Source organism: Engraulis encrasicolus, chromosome 9 (genome assembly GCF_034702125.1).
Source record: "Engraulis encrasicolus isolate BLACKSEA-1 chromosome 9, IST_EnEncr_1.0, whole genome shotgun sequence".
NCBI lineage: Eukaryota > Metazoa > Chordata > Actinopteri > Clupeiformes > Engraulidae > Engraulis > Engraulis encrasicolus.
Window position 1 is genome coordinate 8,057,611 of NC_085865.1, and position 21,842 is coordinate 8,079,452.

General features: G+C 43.3%; 1 protein-coding gene across 2 annotated transcripts in view; it reads left to right on the forward strand.

Moving 5' to 3' along the window:
• Nucleotides 1–381: 381 nt before the first annotated feature.
• The window catches only part of fars2 (phenylalanyl-tRNA synthetase 2, mitochondrial), a 61,107-nt gene continuing 39,646 nt past the window's right edge, over nt 382–21,842 (forward strand). The window contains exons 1-4 of one of the 2 annotated variants that reach the window (XM_063206034.1): nt 382–426; nt 16,083–16,823; nt 17,921–18,088; nt 19,513–19,675. In XM_063206034.1, coding sequence (XP_063062104.1) covers nt 16,110–16,823; nt 17,921–18,088; nt 19,513–19,675 — 1,045 coding nt within the window. In that variant the 5' untranslated portion in view covers nt 382–426; nt 16,083–16,109. Of the gene's footprint in view, nt 427–493; nt 528–16,082; nt 16,824–17,920; nt 18,089–19,512; nt 19,676–21,842 lie in introns of those variants that run through there. The other variant, XM_063206035.1, reaches the window with a different exon arrangement.

The window sequence follows — 21,842 nt, forward strand, 5'->3', positions numbered from 1 at the left end:
TAGTATATTCTGAAGATAATCTGTGTTTTCCACTTCTATAGACCATCTCAACTCATATATTATTTTCTAGCCAAATCAAAAAATAAAATGTCTACGTCTGCACAATATGCAAAAGAGAGAAATTGACAATATCAGACAAAGGCTAATATTTAAAAAAAAAAAAAGAAAGAACTCAGGTCTAGTCCTGTTCCCCTAACCCGACTTCATTTTTTTCAACACACATCACTGGGTAATATAGTAATAAGTCCTTTGAGATACCATAAATAAATATAAATTAATTCCATGTACATTTTCCCTCATTCTTGCAACTGCATTGATGTAACACCCAGAGAGGTTCTGACGCAAAAAGTTTCTGGCAGTTAAATTAGTCAGGCATCTGTCTAGACACCTACAGTGTGCAGACAGGGGTCCTTCTGGCTACAAGAGGTATGTTTGCTACTATTTTAATTTGATTCCAGTGGGTTGTTGTGTGCTTCGTCTCCATTGAAATAGTTGTCATTTGGGGTCTCGGCAGTATACTTTGTGAGGTTTGTCATTGTGGGGTTTGTCATTGTAATGCATTTGAGCTGAAGTCATTTAAGTCATGCGCAGCTAGCTGACTGTAGCATGTATCGTTATGCAGTGCATGTGCCTATGACCATAGACAGCGCCTGTATTCTCCAAAGCACCACCGATGAAGGTTTTTATAACCATTCACATAAAAATAAACACCGATGTAATTGGCATGTAATGAGGGTCATAAATACTTTTGTACACCAATGCTTATTCATGGCGGTTCAGTCAGACTGTTGTCCTGTCCGGTGGTAGATGGACACTCCCAACTGAGATCGCTCCCGGACGTGTAGTCCCAGGTGTTTCTATCACTCCCGGACGTGTAGTCCCACCCGATTATATTTCACGTATTATCATACACTGCCACATACAAGCAATTTAGGGTTAGGTTTAGGGTTAGGGTTAGGTTTAGGGTTAAGGTTAGGGTTAGGGTTAGGGTTAGAAACAAAAAACTAACATCAAAAAGATAACTCCGTTATATGGTGGTGGGACCGATAGTCTGGCTAGTGGGAGCGAGCCGACAGGGGAGCGTCCTGCGTTGGGAGCGTCAATCAGGGAATCGTCCTGTCTGACTGTCAACAACAGTCGTAGCCTACTTAACCTTGGCAGCAGAACACTGACAGTTCTGCTACTTCGAAGTCTGTGAAAGAAACAAAACCTGTCCCAGATTAAGCAACTGGGGGAAGGAATCGACATAAAATATATGCTGTTAGCGTGTATCAGTTGGTATAAATCAATGACTTGTTTCATTCATTCATCTTGGGCTAGCTGCTAGAAGCGTAGCACTGTGTCAATGTACTGCAGGTACAGTGGACATCATGTTCTGAACTTCTGGTCTCGCTCACTAGGTGTCACATTTCACTCGAATCTGAACCTGTAGCCCACCTTTAATCACTAGGCCTACGCACGAGTTATCACAATATTATGCGCACCATTGTGTAAAACAAACACGTCACATTAAAAACAACAACAAAACGACACACAGAGACACAAATTAATTGTGCAGGAAAATATAATAGTATGGTGCCCTACCTAGCTTTGCATATCAGTTTCAAGTTGAGCTTACTATTACAGCACTGAAATATTTTCGTGTAAAGCATAGTACGGTGGTGTCACAGGAGCCGTAACAGGGCAGCAAGTAGCATACATGAGTCCATGAGGTTCATACACAAGTGGTAAGTAAAGCATAGAAATAAGTGTGAGTGGTTATTGAGATATATAGACAATCAATGACCAGCAGGAGAGTGGAAAGGTCTGCACAGTAGGAAGCCTACATTGCAGTGCATAATGAATATCTGACAACATGCAGGCATGCATTAATAATGCAACTGTTATAGATCAATAACAATCCCTATAACGTTGTTTCCTGGAGAATTTTTGAAAATGCACTGTATGAATAGATAATAACCTATGCTCTGCTTCTGCTCGGTTGAGCAGGTTGCAAACATCTGTAATCAAGAGTTGAATAATTAAATGAGCAAAATCAGATCTGACAAGCTGGTCTGTGCTGCTGGCTGCCTAAACCAAATAAGTGTAGAGCCTTTGTTAATTTGCCTCCAGTCATGACAATCGAATCAAGCCTATTGCAATAGCTTGGGCATGTGAAAAGGGTCAAAGTGAAGAATATGAATTATAGAGCTACATCATACACGTGATTGCCACCCTGATTGTTAATAGATAAGCATAATATAATCAATAGAAAACAGAGTTTGTCAGTAGACAATTTAATGGAAAATATATGAATAAAATAGTTTGATTAGATCTACATATTTAGTCAGAGATGGTAAGATTCTTCTGTTATTCTGACATAGTTTTTTGTGTGTGTCTTGTTTAGTTTACCTCATTTTACTAATCTAGATTCTGGGTCTGTGTTTGTTGTGGCTCAGCATGCACAGAAAAACAAGACAGACTCAAACGGAAAAACACAGCTGCACTGACACACTCACACACTCACACACTCACACACTCACACACACACACACACACACACACACACACACACACACACACACACACACAGGAATTCATTTCCCACAATCAAACAAACGAAAAAGTCACTGTACTGGTGGAAAATAAATAAGGGGAGGGGAAAGAGAGAAATCCAGGCGGCAAGAGTGCCTCTATTGATTATTTAGGGTTTTTAATGGCAGGGAGAATGAATGGCGCTGTGGTAATGGAGGGGCCGATAAGTGTTTTTCCCGAGGAGAAGCACTTTGTAACAGCGGTCGGTCCGATGGTAATGATCGCAAAGAGTTATTTGGGAGGAGATGACCGCCCGGAGCCTCTTCTCGTCCATCCGCAAGTCCGTCTGCTTCCTCCTGACTTTATTTTACTTATTTATTTTTTTAGGGCCTTTCATGCCTTTATTAGGCTAGATAGGGCAATGTGAGATGGTGACAGGAAGCGAGTAGGAAAGAGAGATGGTGGAGGATCAAGAAATGTAGGAGGAGAGAAGTGCCGCACACTCTCGAGTTAAATAAACAAGTTTTTAATGTGACAACGTTTCGGCCTGTCGGCCTTCCTCAGGTCACGTGACGAAACGTTGTCACATTAAAAACTTGTTTATTTAACTCGAGAGTGTGCGGCATTTCTCTCCTCCTATAAGTGTATTTACTGGTTGCCGGCACCTCTGTTTCTGGTGTGCGTTTTGCACCTCCACTCATCGGAGGATCAAGATATGACATTGGCCAGAATCGAACCGGGGTCCCCGGCGTAGCAGTGCAGTGCCCTACCAGTTGAGCCACGGCTGGGCTGCCGCCCCCCCCCCTCCCCCCCCCCCCCCCCCCCCCCCCCCCCTTCCCCCCCCCCCCCCCCCCCCCCCCCCCTCCCCCCCCCCCCCCCCCCCCCCCCCCCCCAGCCTTCTCCTGTGGCCTCTCTGGCCTCTGGACTTTTACATTAAATTACATTACCAGGCCTGTAGCCAGGGGGGTTTCGAGGGGTTCGTTCGAACCCCCCCTCCCATCCCCCACCCCCACTCGAACCCCCCCAACTATGTTGCATCCCACTTTGACTGGAAGGCAATTTCATAGACAATAACTGTCAGATAGCAGTAACTGAGCCAACACTGGGCCGACACTATGTGGGGAGATAGCTCATTTGAAGCAACTCATGTCCATTTATGTTAAGAGTGGGGAGCAACAGACAAACAATTAAGGACAGCAACAACAGATATGCGACAAACTTATAATGAATTAAGTATGTCAAAAAATATTTGTTGTGTACTCGTGTATTTGGGAAGCATTGGAGCCGGGAGCCAAATAAAGTCCACTTTCAGGGGGAAAAGATCCCCCCCACCACAATACTGGCTACGGGCCTGTACATTACATTAGTATTTAGCATTTAGTATTACGCCTTTGTTCAAAGCAACTTACAAGGAGCATTTTAAACAAGAACAGGGTAAGGCAAAGTGTACAGTTGCAGCACTGATAGAATTGTCCTACAAAGAGTAAAGAAGAGGACAAAGCATTAAAAAGTACCAAAAGTAAACAAGACCTCAAGGTGCAGTGTACAGTTGCAACACTGACAACATTGTCAAACACAGGGTAATAGAAGCAACATTAAATAATAGGACTTGTGGCGTGAGGCTCAACGTCATCGATGATCAACGTTTTTCATTCATCATCTTGTGGTGATTGGTCACTCACCGCCGCTCTTCTGTTTAGATGGTGCAGGATTCAGTTGAAGTTTCTGTAGGAAAAAGGAGACACAGAACTCGCAAGTCAAGTAAAGCTTTGCACAACGGACCGAAAACTCTTCATCATTTTGCAAAAACGTAACACAGCAGCTGACATTTTCTCATTTGTAATCGATCTTCAGGAATGATATTGAATGGGTGGAAAGCCCTCAAAAAGGGGCTCTGCGCCGGCTGACAGCAGGGAAACTTTATTGCCGGGATGGGGAACCTATCTAGCCCTTGAAGCCGTCTTATCCAGCTCCTGACATTATTTCAATTGTATGCAGTTTCACATGAAATATGACATGTTTTGTAAAGAAATGTTAGAAATTACATTTGCAATACAATTACATTATATTTTCAGCAGCCCTACTGTAGGGAAGTTAGGGCCTGTTGTAAAGGTGGCCGTCTTAAATGTAAGCTTAGGGCTGAAGGCCAGGGGAAAATCCTGATTTTTGTTCATAGTACGCCCCTTGGAGTTTAGTTTAGTTTAGTTTAGTTTATTTAATTTAGTTCAGCAGGGACCATGCACAATATACATTGTTTACAGAAGTAAAAAGATGACTTGTGCTATATAGCTAATTTCCATCTGCAGTCCCTGGACAGGTAAAACAAAAATTAAAATACAGTACATGAACAAATAAGCACATCCATAGGCCATGGGTTCATAGCCCCAAACAACACACACACACACACACACACACACCCACATTAAAATGGCATACAGTTATGAGACATATGTTGAATTAAAAACCATATGATTAGTGTTGACAAGACTGTTTTTTTCACATCCCTTGAGAAGGCCTGATAATCAGTAATACAGTAGGCTAGCCTACTTTTTAGGTCACAAGGGGAGAGTGTTCCATGTTTTGTTTGCCCTGAATGAGAAGGCTGATTGAGCGAAAGCAGTTCGTCGGAGGACTTCATACAATTGAAAGTGGCTGCTGGAATGAAAAAGGTTTCCCACCCCTGCTTTATTGTTTTCACCATGGAGGGGGGGTGACACTGAAGAGTGGGGCTGTCTTGCCGAAAAGCGAGTGCCTGCCAGAACACGAGTGCCCTCATTGAAACCAATGACATTTTTTGAGAGAAAATTATACTCATTTTTGCAGAATGAATTACATAATTTATGAACTAAAAATATGCTTATGAAACATTACTCGTCCTCCACTTAATATGAGCTATTTGAATGAAACCGTAACATTTTGTATGACAATTCTTCGATTATTTCATGGAAATAACACTGATATTATAACCAGCTCTTTGTAATACTTCCAGAAGGAATGTAGATGCTTTATTGATATGCTTTCCATCTTCAATTGTCGGATTTGTCTGCAAAAATGGGTAAAAAATATCTGAAAAATTGGTCATTGGTTTCCATTGGTTTCAATGAGGGCACTCGTGTTCTGGCAGGGACTCGCTTTTCGGCACGACAGGGCCAGAGGGCACAGGAAACGGGGAGGAAGTAAGGCCTAGGTTTGCAGACATTCTTTTACTGGAGCGTTCCTATTCCTATTCCTATTCCTCTGCTTATCCAAAGAGTTAGTCTGTAAGCTCACGTTCAAGCTGCAAAGCCGTAAACTGGTGTCCAAGCTGTGAAGAGAGAAGTCCACTTCCTTGCTTGCTTGTTTGCTTGCTTGTGTTTTCCAACCTTCTTTTTCTCTTGCATTCCCCTTTAGCAGGGATGGGCAACTGGAGGCCCGGGGGCCACATGCGGCCCACCTTCTCACTCAGTGTGGCCCGTAGATTTAAAAAAAAAAGAAAAGAAAGAAATAGGACAGTTTTTAACCCCTTTTAAATCAATAATGTAAGCATTCAGGTATGAATATAGAAAAAGTGTATTATCCTTTTGTAAATTCTCTGAAGTGCGTTGTGATGTGGCCCTCCGATGGTGGTATTAATAAAAAATGTTGGCTCACCTTATAATGAAAGTTGCCCACCCCTGCCCTTTAGTCTTTTCCCACATCATGAGTACCCCCTAAAGCAGGGCTATTCAATTAGATGTCAGCGTTGGCCAGTTTTTCAAATTCCCTCCAGTGAAGGGGCCGAATGTAGAATCTGTAAAATTATTATATGTGTATATGATAACCGTGAGTAGCACAGTGTCTGAGGTTGGGGTGCGAAACAAACGGATAGCTTTACAGAGAAAACAGATATTAGCTTTTCTATTTCTTAGTACCGTTAGGATGGTCTATTTATGACACTGTTTTAGATAAGATTTCACTCTCATGTGAATGCATAGTAGAGAGATACCCCCAACCTGAAGTGCTAGTGATCGCAAATTATACACAGCCACAGATGGCACACATATTTGTTTTCATTTTGTTCTGACCTTATAGGCGAGTACATCTATGCAAAAAAAAGACCTAACCCCAAAAAAATTGATACAAAAGGTTTTTCAACTGATTTTGTTACCTCTAAGTGTCCTTAATAACATACTAAAAATCTAGGAAAATCTGAATTCAGGAAAGGTGTCATTTTCAAGATCAAAGTTTTTTAAAATAAAGCTTACTACATGATAATTACATTGGCATGAACTAACATGTTTTCAGGATCTGTTTGTTTGGAGTGCTGTTTGGGTGGATAAAGACACTACTGCTATGACAATATCCATGTACTGTTTGTCAGGGCACATCATCAGTGATGAATCATGGTGTCACTAGGTATTTTGGGTCTTTCAGCAGCTGAACTGAATAGACAGGAGCCACTACATGTGTAAGTAGAGGGCAAGGTGAAACGGTTGGTACTGGAGACAGACAATGACGCCCTGAAAGGACATAGGGCTCTAGCATAGCTTTCGAGTAAGCCAGAGTAGGGCCTGTTGTAGCTTCATAGGCAAGGGTCAGGGCCTTGTATTCAATTAGGGCATGAAAAAGAGGACATGACTGGGAAACTGAGGCTATGTGGTCAGAGAATGATAGATGGTCATCAACAAAGACACCTAGATTTCTTGTGGCCTTATTTGAGGCAACAGTAGCAGAATCCATATTGAGCTCGATATCATGGCAACCTAAATCTTTGGCTGGGATCACCAGCAGTGCATTTGGGCGAGGCTCAACTGAAGGTTGCATTCCTTCATACTTGTGGATAGTTCAGAGAGGCAAGCGGAAATGTGTGTGACCGTGGAGTCATCTGGCACAAAGTAACTGTGCTTCATCGGTGTAACAGTAGTATGAGAAGCTGTGAGAACAGATAACATGGCCCAGTGATGTGGTGTACATGGCAAATATGAGTCCCAGCACCAGGCCTTAGGACACCTCTGTGGAGAGGCTATGATTTGAGGACAGCTGACCTTGCCCTTGATACATGCTAAGAATGATTCCACCAGACTCAAAGAATGTCTGGAAGAACTTGAGACACATAAAACTCAATTGTTTATCTAAGAGAGATGTTAAATAATCATGTTTTGAAAAAAAAATGCTAGCTGGTGTGTCTGCACAAAGATTTTTAGATTTACTACAAAACAAAAAGAGATGTCCATAATCTCTTCTGAAGATATCTTCTGGCTTACTAGAAACAAAATAAAAGAGTAATTTTGAGCTTGGCTTTTTCAGATTTTGAGGTTTTGCATTTTGAAATTTAATGCATATTTAATTAGATATAGTCCAATTACCATATTAAAACATAACATTTCAGAAAACTTGCAATATTTTTTTTTCTCACAAATATGTGAGTAATCACCGGATTAAGTTTCATGGTGATATCGGCAAGTTAAATTTTTTGGCCTATTCACCTGGAGTGTCTCTTGACCCTTANAATAAGCCTATTAGGCGAGTGCATTTATGAGAAAAATACACCTAACCCCAAAAAAATTCTAACAAAAGGTTTCTCAGTGGTTTACAGTACTATCAGATGTACTTAACAACATACTAAAAATCTGCCAAAATCTGACTTCAGGAAAGGCCTCATTTTCAAGATGGCCGCCGCCGGGCCCTTAAATTGACTCTGGCCTTAAAATTGCATTGAAATGACCAGGAATAGTGATGTTTGATGCATGTTTCAACCTTGTAATGTTGTCATTAGACTATGTTCTTGATATATATATGGTTATTAGTGCAGTTTGCTGTTAAAAGATCAATTTACAACTGTATGGTACTGTAATATTACACAAATTTGGCCTAGCGATTAGTCTAAATACCGCTAACCTCTTCTTTGTGTGCATTTTAGTTTTTTTTTTCCAATTATGATTATGTTTTACATTAATATACATCTTTTGCATGTGCATGTTTTAAAATGCATTTATTTATTTTATTTTGTCAATGGTATCAATGGTAAAAAGCAAGGAATCCATACGAAGGATTCAAAATTTCACTTTTCACTGCTTCCTGTATGGATAGACAAGAGATGACTGTGGCCATAAAATGACATTGAAATGAACAGGAATAGAGGTGTTTGATATGTTTTTTTTCACCATGTAATGTTGTTGGAATATTTCCCTGATATTATGAATGGTTATAAATGCATTTTGATTTTGTTTTGATTGATGGCAGCCTACTGTGATATTAGCCAAATCTGCTCTGGCATACTGTATGTAAGCTAAGTACTGCTATCCCCTTTGTTTGTGATTATTTTCACTTTACTTTAAATATATGTATGTTTTTACATTTTATTTATTTATTATATATATTTATTTATATTGTATGTAGGCCCGATGACCGTAGCCTTATAAAGACCTTGAAAGTGGTGGTTCATGTTTGTTTTGACCAAGTATATTAAAATAATATTTTGGGAATTAACTAAGAATTATCCACATCATACTGATCCCAATAATATTAAACTCTGGAATCTCCAGTCGTGCTGAAGAATTTGAATATGGAACAAAATGTGTTATTTTTTTCATTTAAATATAATAAACAGCGAACAGGAAATTCATCCATGACTTCTATCGTGACTCTGGCCAAGCTGAAGTGTGAGCCATATTCTTAATGGTGTGTGTCAAGCAAAGTGCATTGAGTTTCCAAAATTTGGGCAGCGCTGAAATAGCACAGATATGAGCAGTTTGACCAGATTGACTAGATCTTGAAATATTGTGCAGCATCATAGTAACAGGCTAAATCATAGTAGGTGGCTAAACATGATGCCCGAGAATTCCCCATCTTGCTGAAATGAATGTGACCTGTGGCCATCATTATGAAGTACTTTGAATTGCTAGTTATGTCATACTTCCAGTGAAAGGCACTCAAGCTATGATGCTACCGATGCATGTATAACTCTTTGGCAAGAATCTGCTTCATCTTCCAGTTAAGTCTGTAGGACTTGGATACAAGCAAGAGAAGGCCCGGCTGGTTTTAGAGTTGATGGAGCCAGAGATCACAAAGTAAAAGGAGCTGCTGTAGCTATCCAAACAGCGCAATTGGAGTGGCCTTGCAAGATGTCCAACCAATAAATTACCCTATGGATGCAGTAGACTGAGTCACAGTTTGCACAATCATGCTCAGCCTTCTGCTTTTCACCCTTCTAATAAATGACTGGATGTCAACCTACAGTACCACTCCAATCTTGTTAAGTTCACAGACGATCAAGAGGGACAAGGCACACTACAGGAAAGAGGCAGACCATTTGAGCAGCACAAAGATGAGATGTGGGTTTGGCCTGATTATCATTGACTTTCAAATCTCTTCAAGACTTGGTCTGACCAAGAGCATAACAATCAACATTTCCCAAACGGCATGGTCGACCCACCCCCTTGGTTTGCTAATGGTTGCATGCTTCCCAACAAAGTGGGAGGAGTGCCGTTTTTTTTCCAGAGCTCAGAAATTATATTTGTATTGCACTTGGCCTGACTAGAAGCAACACTGAAGGTGTTGTGTCATCAGAAGGGCACGGCCTGGCTAAGTTTGGACATCAATGATGACCTATTCTGGACCAACACTGCATCTCAAGTAGTGTCTCAACTTCCTGAACAATCGAGGCAAGTGCTTCGCCATCATGACCACATTTCTAAGACCACATTTGTGTACCTGTACCATGCCCCTTAAGGAGACAAGGAGAATGAATGGAGTTAAAAGGGAATTCTCACCCATTTAGGAAACTGTACTTGATCCCACTTTTTTGCATTGGTGGCACAGGGTATGGTTTAGCTTGGCTACCATTGTGATGGAGTGACCATCACTAGGGTTGTGGGTGTGTTCTGACTGTCACACCAACGAGATTGGCTCTTTGGTGTAGCGGTCAGGGCCCCAGTTTACAAGCCCAGAAGGTCTGGGTTTGGTTCTAGGCTGGGCAACTCTACTCCCCTTCGCTACAAATGGTGTCAGAAGTGGGATGGTGTGATGCCATCAGAAGCGTACGCATTGTGTGTGAGCCGTAATTCCAAGTGAGGGACACCCAGGATTGGTAACCCCGTGGTGAGGGACCCCAGTGATGGGTGAAGCACTGATGATGGGGCACACTGGATGGGGGAAGTATGACGGGCAGTTGCGTGAGGGACACCATGAAGTGTGTGAAGTGCACGAGTGCGCTTCCTGAAGGGGAAGGCAGTGTGATGGAGTTACCATCACTAGGGTTGTGGGTGTGTTCTGACTGTCACACCAACGAGCCTGGCTCTTTGGTGTAGCGGTCAGGGCCCCAGTTTACTACCCCAGAGGGTCCAGTTTCGATTCTCGGCTGGGCAACTCTACTCCCCTTCGTCACAACCATATTTAATGGGTTTGGATACACCACCCACCAAGTGATCACAATAGTGATGCAAGCCACCCAACAAGCTTCTATTCCCACACCATCAGAGTCTCAAACAGGCTGTTAGGATGCTGAGTTCTTCTCAGCACCCACCAACCAGGCTGCCAGTAAAATCGGCATCTTTCCAAAGAACAACGGCACTCAGACCCCCGCAGAAAAGATGCCATTGTTCCACGTACAACTGTACTATGTATGCCTATTGCTCTAAACAAATCCAAAATAATGAGTCTTGTGCTCACAATCATGGGTATCATGGGCAGTCATGGGTGAGCGGTTAGGGCGTCAGACTTGCATCCCAGAGGTTGCCGGTTCGACTCCCGACCCGCCAGGTTGGTGGGGGGAGTAATCAACCAGTGCTCTCCCCCTTCCTCCTCCATGACTGAGGTACCCTGAGCATGGTACCGTCCCACCGCACTGCTCCCCATGGGGCGCCACTGAGGGCTGCCCCCTTGCACGGGTGAGGCATAAATGCAATTTCGTTGTGTGCAGTGTTCACTTGTGTGCTGTGGAGTGCTGTGTCACAATGACAATGGGAGTTGGAGTTTCCCAATGGGCTTTCACTTTCAATCTCTTGTTTTTTACTGGTAATACCTGATCTGACTACTGTACGCATGTGTAATTTGATTCATTTATTTATAGTTACTGTAATGTTTTGGTACTTTGTGTGTTGTGGCTGTGTACTTAGGATAGATTAAGATAAGTTAAAATGTATTTTTGGTTGTGCCTGTGCACATACAAACCCCAACTCCGATGAAGTTGGGACGTTTGGTAAACAGTGAATAAAATCAAAATGCTATCATTTGCATATCATTTTCCAAACATTCAATCTATTCATTAGATGGAGAATAGTGAAAAGACAACATATTAAGTGTTAAAACCGAGAAAAAATATTGTTTTGGGGGACATATGTACTCATTTCTAATTTGATAAATCCAACACGTCTCAAAAGAGTTGGGACGGGGACAATAAATGGCAGCAAATGTCGAGGAAGACTAAAAACAAAACAAAAGACAACACTTAACAGTTAAATACATTAACCGATAAGATGATTTTATATAAAAAACAGTGTTAATTCCTATCTTGGAAATTATTTCACCAGCTTAAATGGTGGGTGTATTCCTTGTCATGTTTTGCAATGTTTTCCTTTCTGTAGTGCTTACAGTGTGACAGGTCTTGACCAAAAACCCACCATTTTATCACCTGCTGGTCCTTATGATGGAGCCAAACTGTTAAAACATAGTAGAGAATGCAATTTGACCTTACTATGTGGCAGTAATCGAAGATCTCCCTTCAAAATATAATGCATGAGTGGCTTTTCATGCTGTTTAAAACCCATTTATACCATTCAGCACTGTATTTAACTCTACAGATGAGTGAGAACATCTTAACCAATGCACTACTGCACCCGCACGCCATCATGGAGGCTGACTTTTGAAGCTAGCACTAACACAAGTTGGATGGTCCATTTTCACTGTAGCACAGGATGTGCAATGCTCTATTATTGTCAAAAAGAATGGACTTCTACAACTTCTGCTGACTTCTGTAAGCAAAGGACAGTTTCTCATGTCTTCTGGGTCTATTTCAAGTGAGCTCAGGTGCTTAGGAGAATGTTACACCCCTGTCTCATTTTCATGCATTAAGCATTCTTAATATGATCAATTTTCAATAGCTCTAATTCCTGGAGTGCTAGAGTGAGACTACAGCCAATATATATTTCATGATGTCATGAACCTATACAATGATTTTATTAACAAAAATATGTCTTATATACACTCAATCGTGGTAAATCAAAGGGAATTCAAAAATGTATGTAATAACTATGGTAATTATTCCCTTTGCATCTTTAATTCTGAGTGACTCAGCCTCTCTGTGATGATCTTATACCTGGACACCTATATTGTCCGTCAGTACAATTCATTTTGAAATGTTCTTCTTTGTTGTTTTATCTTATTTGGATGTTTACTAAATTTCACTGATCCCCGTCCCAACTCTTTTGAGACGTGTTGGATTTATCAAATTAGAAATGAGTACATATGTCCTCAAAACAATATTTTTTCTCGTTTTTAACACTTAATACGTTGTCTTTTCACTATTCTCCATCTAATGAATAGATTGAATGTTTTGAAAATGATAGCATTTTGATTTTATTCACTGTTTACCAAACGTCCCAACTTCATCGGAGTTGGTGTTTGTAGATGTTATAATCTCATGCACTTTTAATGTTTGTCATGTCTTGTCTACACGGGAGGCAGTGAAAAGTGAAATTTTGAATTCTTCGTATGGATTCCTTGTTTTTTACCATTGATCATTACTGTCAAAATAAAATAAATAATTACATTTTAAAACATGCACATGCAAAACATGAATATTAATGTAAAACATAATCATAATTGAAAAAAAATGCACACAAAGAAGAGGTTAGCACTATTTAAGCCTAACCGCTAGGCCAAATTTCTCTAATATTACAGTACCATACAGTTGTAAATTGATTTTTTTAACAGCAAACTGCACTAATAACCATATATATATCAAGGACATAGTCTAATTACAATATTACAAGGTTGAAACATGCATCAAACACCACTATTCCTGGTAATTTCAATGCAATTTTAAAGCCAGAGTCAATTTCAGGGCCCGGCGGCGGCCATCTTGAAAATGAGGCCTTTCCTGAAGTCAGATTTTGGCAGATTTTTAGTATGTTGTTAAGTACATCTGATAGTACTGTAAACCACTGAGAAACCTTTTGTTAGAATTTTTTTGGGGTTAAGTCATAAATGCACTTGACTACATATGGCAGCCATGTTGAAAAAACTCATTTCCCAAAGTCAGATTTTACTAGATTTTTAGTATGTCATTTAGCAGGTCCAATAGTAATAGAATCCATAAAAAAACCTTTTGTATCAATTTTTTTGGGGTTAAACCCTAAATGTACTCGCCTATTATGGGGGGCCAGAACCTTGCCATCCAAGGGCTGCATTTGGCCCCAGGGCCGCCATTTGAATAGCCCTGCCCTAATGTATGCTCTATATCTCCTCTTCTTGCCTAATGTACCTTTATTGCATTAACTTGTTAATACCCCGTGCAGTGTGCTCGCGTACCCGTAGTGGTGCACGTACCCCTGGTTGGGAACCACTTCTTTAGACAGCCAAGACCTGGTTGCAAGAGAATCTTAAGAGACATTGTCTATTGATCGTGAAGAACAGGATGGATAATAGTTGGATTTGGTGTCTTCAGGCTGCTTGCTGGTTTAATTGCGTTATAGAGTTGTAGCAGCATAGGATACTTTATTGACCCCTAAGGAAATTAAGGTGTTCAGCATAGGGATGCACGATGTCAAAAATTTTGGCCGATACCGATATCCGATTATGATATTGCGGTTTTGGCCGATGACCGATATTAACCGATACCGATTTTTTTCTTTCTTTTTAAAAAAAAAGAGATGACAAAAACAGAATTTTTGAATGTCCTATTATTTTCAAAAACACTTTTTAACTCCCTGTGATAATTAGATAAAAAAATAGAGACAAAATAGAAGACAAACAGTGAAAGTCATCGTCAAGTCCATTCTTTTAGAACCGTAACATATAAAAAAAAACATCGGCGTTAACATCGGCCCAGTTTTACCCATCAGACCGATGTCCGATGTGTTGAATATTGGCCGATATCGGCCGATACCGATACATCTGGCCGATACATCGTGCATCCCTAGTCCCAGCAGAATAAATATCATAGATCACACACACTGTATAACATGCAGTCAGAATCTTTCCTGACCCTGTGCAGCACAAGGGCAGGGCCAGATTAACGCACAGGCCAGATTTGGCTGCAGCCTAGGCCCCCCCCCCCCCCCCACACACACACACACACACACACACACACACACACACACACACACACACACACCTGCCAGTGGGGGCCCCTGGTAGTCCAAAAGTGGAAAAAAAAGCAGAATAGTGACAAGATGCAATAAGTCCGTCCTCTGTTGTGAGACAAAGTCATCTGTCGTGTTGAGTGCAATTTTGAATCTGTGTAATAATCCTCTCCTCAGTTGTTAGATGTGTTATTCTTAATTCCTAGCTCTGGCCCTGCACAAGGGAATACATAACATGTGTCCCTGGGCTGCGGTATCTGGGGGATTGTTTTACCTTCAGGCTATTCTTTGTGGTTTGTCCGTATTTTTTTTAAATTCTGTGGTTTTGCTTTATTGTGTTTTTTTTTCTTGACAGAGGTAAAATTGGGAGGGAGAGAGAAAAGTGAGAGAGAGGGAGCGAAAAAAATGAGAATTTTTACCCAGAGCAGTTCGATGACTCAGTGAAAGTAATTTGTAACCAACTGTCAAAACGGCCTTTCTGACATTTTCGCCTCTCGAGTTTCCTCAGCAGGAAAAGGCCCTTTCATGCCTATTGGCACTGACTGCAAATGAGTACACGCTGCTGACACGCCGCCGAGCCGCTTGTGATGGGAGACAGAGATGTGTTATCTCGGCAGTGGCAGAACAATCGCACACAGGGCTCAGAGCAAAACACTGATAGCCCCCCCCCCTCCCCCAAACAGCCTGCCAAGTTTATAGGGCCCCCCCACCATCTATACATGATGCAGGGTCCCCGTTTGTAAACAATCCCTGGCTGCACGCTCTTCAGCCTCAGATTGTTGGAAACTGCTGTCACTCAAAAAATACTCGTGTGGTTGGCTGCTTAGCATCTTGCCCCTCCTCCTTTCAGTGTGAATGTTTATAAACGGGGAAACCTATGTATACAGTAGGGCCCTTGTATTGGGCCCAGGGTCAAATGCCTTGCTTGCCCTGCCTATAGCGCCGCCCCTGTATCTCCGCCTGATTGCTTACACCTGCCCGCTTGCCTGTCTCTTCAGGCTTGAGGGGTTCCAGAGAAGGGCTGAAGGGCTGAGGCGAATAAGATGTCAGCTTTCCCTCGCAGCACACAGCTCATTGCTTTGATCTTTGGTCTTTATTATTACCTCCGCCAAGGAGGTTATGTGATTGTTGTGATCGTCCGATTTGTGTGTGTTCATTCGTATGTTGGTGTGTTCGTTCGTGGAGGTGCGTGTGTGTTTCTGTCCACCAGAGGGTGGAGGTGCAGGTGTTTTTTGGACACCAAATTAAACCAAAAATAAGCAAAATGATTCCAACCCACCGACTGTTGTCTTTTCGTTCTCCCTTTAGAGCTCCTGCTAGTCCCCTGGCTACACCATGAGGATGTCCTATAGCCGCTGCCTTCAGCTGCTGCTGCCTCGAGGGCCTGAGAGGGGCTACGGCTACAGACGCTGCCTCTACTCCTGCAGCCGAGCCAACAGGCCGGCCATACAGCCGTCTCCCCACAGTCCCAGCAGCACCCACTCCCTCAGACCCCTCAGCACCAATACTCTCCCATCGCCATCGACATCTCCATCACCATGTGGGAACAGACAGAACACTGTGGGCCGCCGTCTGCACTCGGTCAGATGGCTCAGCGGTGATGCCCTCGCCTCTCCATCTCCGTCTCCATCTCCGTCTCCGTCCCTGCTCAAGCTGAACAGCACACTGCTGACGGGTGGCTGTCACTCACCCAGACGCTTCAGCAGCGACGGCCTCCCCTCTCCCTCTCCCTCCCCCGTCGTCAAACAAAACGCCCTGACGGTAGGTGGCCACGCATACGACTGCGACGACTACACCAACGCGACGCCCAAGATCCTCTCCAAGGTGGGCTGCAACCTGCACAACCGGCCGCACCACCCGCTCTGGCTCATCAAGGAGCGCATCAAGGCCCACTTCTACGCCGCCTACATGGGCCGCCACGGCAACCCCCTCTTCTCCGTCTTCGACAACCTGAACCCCGTGGTGACCACGGAGCAGAACTTCGACAGCCTGCTCATCCCCAAGGGCCACCCGAGCCGGAACAAGGGCGACAATTACTACCTGAACCAGGCAGGCTTATATTAATGGTTAATAATTAATTCCTGAACCAGGTAACAACCTGAACCAGGCAGGCTGGTGGTTAACAAGGTGGGCTGAACAACCTGAACCGGGCAGGCTGGTGGTTAACAAACTGAACCAGGTAGGCTTAATGGTTAATAATTCCCAGAGCCATACAGAGGGGAGAGTTACGCGATTGGAGGACCAGGAATTAAATTGCAGCCCCGCCTTTCAACGAGATAAGCGAGTTCCTAAAGCGGCTGTCTTCCCATAGACTCAACATACAACCACCTCATTAACAGCCAAAAATAAGGACTAACGAACTATACTGCGGGGTAATCGCCACAAATATGTAAACTATCAACTGTCTCGGTGGTGATAATCACAACAGTTTTACCATCTGTGATGTTTATCTGAAGTTATTACCACGAACAGCAAGTCTTGTCATATTCCCTGCATTGCATCGCATTGCATTTGCTGTGTGCTACGCCCACTACTAGGAACTAACATTCGCAACGCTGAGCAGTACTGAGAAGCTAAAACAGCTAATTTTGCTAATGAGGAAGTCGGCCTTAGCACACAGCGGAGATTGCCCGACTCTCCCCTCTGTATGGCTCTGATAATTACTATCTTAACCAGGTAGGCTAGTGGCTAACAACCGGAACCAGGTAGGCTAGTGGTTAAGTTCGTTGCTGTTAATAGAAGGAGATATCAAGGTGCTGCAACCACAGCTAATCTCTCTATTGTGTGAAGTCGGTACATAATAATAATAATAATAATAATAATACATACCTTTTATATAGCGCTTTTCATGACACTCAAGGTTGATTTGTACGTTGATTACTCATCAAGGTCAAGGTCAAGGTTAAAGGTCAATTATCCCTCAGGGGGAAACTCAAGTGGTCAACATTTCACATCTCCTCAAGACATACTACAACACATAGACAGTAGACGCTGGACATACCACATTAAAATAAATAAGGGATAGGAACATTTGATGTAAAATGAAATAACAATAACAATAGATAAAAACAATAGAAGTAAAAACAGTGCTCATGCTGACTTTTCTTTGCCCCTTCCCCGCTCCCTTGTCCCTTATCCTGCCCCAGAGTACCATGCTGAGGGCCCACACGTCGGCCCACCAGAGCGAGCTCATCAGGTCGGGGCTGGACGCCTTCCTGGCGGTGGGGGACGTGTACCGCAGGGACGAGATCGACGCCTGCCACTACCCCGTCTTCCACCAGATGGAGGGGGTGCGCCTCTTCAGCAACCATGAGGTAAGGAGCTCACAGCAGTTAGTATTTTGTTAGTTTAGTTAGTTAGTTAGTTAGTTAGTTAGTTAGTTAGTGAGCCAGTCTTACACCAGATGGAGGGGGTGCGCCTCTTCGGCAACCAAGAGGTAAGGAGCTCACAGCAGTTAGTAGGCTCGTTCGTGATGAAGCAGTGCTGCTTTTGCTAAGCAGCGAACACACACACTTTGCTAGTTTGATGCATTGTGGTTAGAAAATTCTAACCCGAAGGCATCAAACTGGCAAAGTGCGCATGCCCACTGCTTAGCAAAAGCAGCACTGCTTTGTCACGGACGAGGCTAGTGTTTTGTTAGTTAGTTATTAGTTAGTTAGTGAATTAGTGAGCCAGTCTTCCACCAGATGGAGGGAGTGCGCCTCTTCTGCCACCATGAAGTTAGTTGTGGGAGCATATTAGACTGTTAGTTAGTTACCTAGCTAGTAAGTAAAGTAGTACATTTGTTAATCTTCTGTTAGATGGAGGGGGTACACCTTTTCAGCAAGAATGAAGCAAGTTGGGTGAGCATGTTAGTTAGTTGGATAAAAGATGAAAAAAGTCTGGTGCGCGTCCACACCAGCCGACTAAAGCCGGGCATACACTGTGCGATATTTTCACTCGTGGGTCTTAAGCTTCTGCTCACACTGCACGATGGAATTTCACTGTTTAAAAGTTCACATCTCATGACTCACGTCCTCACACTACACGAGCCGACAGTCGGATGCGAGCGAAATGCTTCCACCGTACGTCGCGACAGGCATGTTTCCCCGGTCTGCAGAGGAGCGAACATGCGCACCTGAGGTGGAGATGAGGTCGCGCTCAACAGCGAATCGCACGGCCCTCTTAATTTGTGCATGTGAAGTGTGTAATCGGGTCGTAGCACTGTGCGATTTACGCACGAGCCACGACCAGAATTTCAAACCGTTTTGATTTTCTTGCGACCCTGCGATTGCACGATCGTGAGGCGAAATCGCTTGTTGTTACCCCATGTACACTGAACGATGCGAGACTGGCCTGCGATTGAGCAAGAAATCGGCCCGACTCTCAAAAAGTCGGCCGAGTGCCAAATCAGGGCAAAAGTCGCACAGTGTACGCCCAGCTTTAGGGACAGCTTCTTTCCTCAATCCATCTGGCTGTTGAACTCCAAGCCACCATAGGAAGGAAAATACTCTTTCAATCATCATATCTCCGGATTTCTCCAGCCTGCCTTTTCAAAATGCAGCTTTTAAGAACTTTTTTTATATTATACGTATATAGGAAATATTTTTTCCTAACTTCTACTTTTGTCTTTTTTTTTTTAACCTTTTTTGGGACTCTAAGAGCAGGGAAGCTTTTCATTGCACATGAATTCTACACATGACAATACAATATGGTCCAGTCCGTTCATTCCACCATCTCTTCCCTCTCTCTTGATCAGCTGTTTGCGAAAGTGACTCACGGCGAGGACCTGAGTCTGTTCGAGGCTCGTGGGCGTCGCACGGCTCAGAAGCAGGAGGCCCACTCCCTGGAGGCCGTCAAGCTGCTGGAGTTTGACCTCAAGCAGACGCTCACCAAGCTCGTCAGGCACCTCTTCGGGGCAGGTGAGACACCCGCGACGTTTACAGACTAGGGATGCAAACGATTAATCCATTAATCGACAATTCAACTGACAAGAAACCCAGGTGAAATGGGCATGTGAAGAGTGTGTGTGAAGAGGGGGGTGAATACTAGGAATATTGAAATCACCTTTGGATTAAAGAATTGAAATAGAATTAATTTAAATATTGTATTTTATCTCAATTTTGAATTTTCTCGAGAAACATTGAGATTTTGGGAGAAAACGCAGCTTATCAATTAATCGTAAGTCGATCGATAAGGCTATCAACTAATGATTAATGAATTAGTCGATAATTTGCATCCCTATTACAGACCATTGCGGGAAAGTGGGGCGGGACGGAACGGGATTGATTTTTACCGGCGGTGGCGTAAATACATGGAAACAGATCTGTCCTTCCACACCAACATGCCTATGGTAGTCGGGCGGTAGCGGTGCAAGAGACTGCTGCATTTTGAAAATCAAACTCGAGCGGAATTTGGACGGCAGCGGCTGGCGGTGTCCCATTGAAATAAATGGAAAAGTAGCAAAGTAGCTTTGGCTGCGGGGGATAATTTTGAACAGGACTGGCCGTGCACGCTGACGCTGTCGGTGTGAAAGGCAGGGTAGAACGCACCGGACGAAACTAGGCAGAAAGACAGCTTTCTACCGTCTCGCCACACTCTAGTGTGAATCTGGCCTAAAGGGCTGTACACACACGTTGCTGCTAGTTACTCGCTCAGCGAATGAAGTCAATACAATGTCAATGTGTTCCAGAGAGACTAGTAGGCGAGTACTGTATAAGCAATGCGATGTGGGCGGATCCCGAGTTGAAAATATTTTGTCTTCGAGCGAGGCGAGTAAGCGAGTAACCAATTGGAATGCAGAGTTCGGTACTTCTCGCCTGTTCATTGGCAGTTAAAGCCGCGGGAACTTTCAGCGAACGTTCCATGAAAGAGTGGCGAGTAGGCGAGCAAGCGAAAAGCTAGCTTTGTGTGTGTACGCCGCTTAATAGTGGTTACTGAGTAGTTTCAACTGTTTTTCTCCTTTCTACCACCTACCTGATTGGGGCCTGTTGAGACATTAATGTTGGCCACAGTCACCCATCTGTTAGGGGACTCTCTAGTTACACGCCACTTGACGCCTCTAAGAAAACTTGGCCCAACCTACGTGGACCTTATGACTCTACAATCTCTATCTATGTCTTCTTCCTCTGTCTTCTTGCTGTCTCTGTCTCTCCACTCTATTTCTCCTTTTAAATCCATATCCAACAATGATTTTTTTCCCCACTTCCCATTTTCCGCACTTTGAGTTGCATGCCTTGTATAATACAGTGCTGTACAAATATTATTATTATTATTATTATTATTATTATTATTATTATTATTATTATTATTTGTCCAGGGAGCTGCACTTGCACCCTCCCTCATTCAGAATGCCAGCTGGACCACAGTGCTGGTAGGCTACATTTTCAATACCTGTTAGGGGCTGGTGAGACACTAATCTTGGCCCCAGTCGTTGAGGATCTAAGTGCTCCACAACGGTACAAATGAACTACAGACAGCCATGGGCTAGCAGCTAAGGAAGTGAGCTGGCATCCAAAAGGTCACCGGTTCGATTTCTGACACAATGGGTGGCAGGAGGAAGGATACAGGGGTTGAGTGTTTTAGTGTGTGCTCTGTTGTCATGCCGTGACCTTCTAATTATGAATATTGTTTAATTTAGCCTTTGTAATCAGTATGGCTGACATACAGGGGTTACAGGAATTTGGTGTGTGAGGGGTTCTGTGTGTACCTTATCTAGAAGCATACATTTATGTACGTAGTTACCAGTGTTTATCGCAGAATATTTTTTTAGTCCACGTGGGTAGGAGGTTATCCACTAGCAGACGCTTATGAGCCGTCATGGGTAAGCGGTTAGGGTGTCAGACTTGTAGCGCAAAGGTTGCCCGTTCGACTCTGTCCCGACCAGCCAGGTTGGTGGGGCAAGTAATTAACCAGTGCTCTCCACCACCCTCCTAAATGACTGAGGTACCCTGAGCATGTTACTGTCCTGCCACACTGCTCCCTTGGGGTGCCATTTGGGGCTGCCCCCTTGCATGGGTGAGGCATAAATGCACTTTCGTTACGTGCCGTGTGCAGTGTTCACTTGTGGGCTGTGGAGTGCTGTGTCAC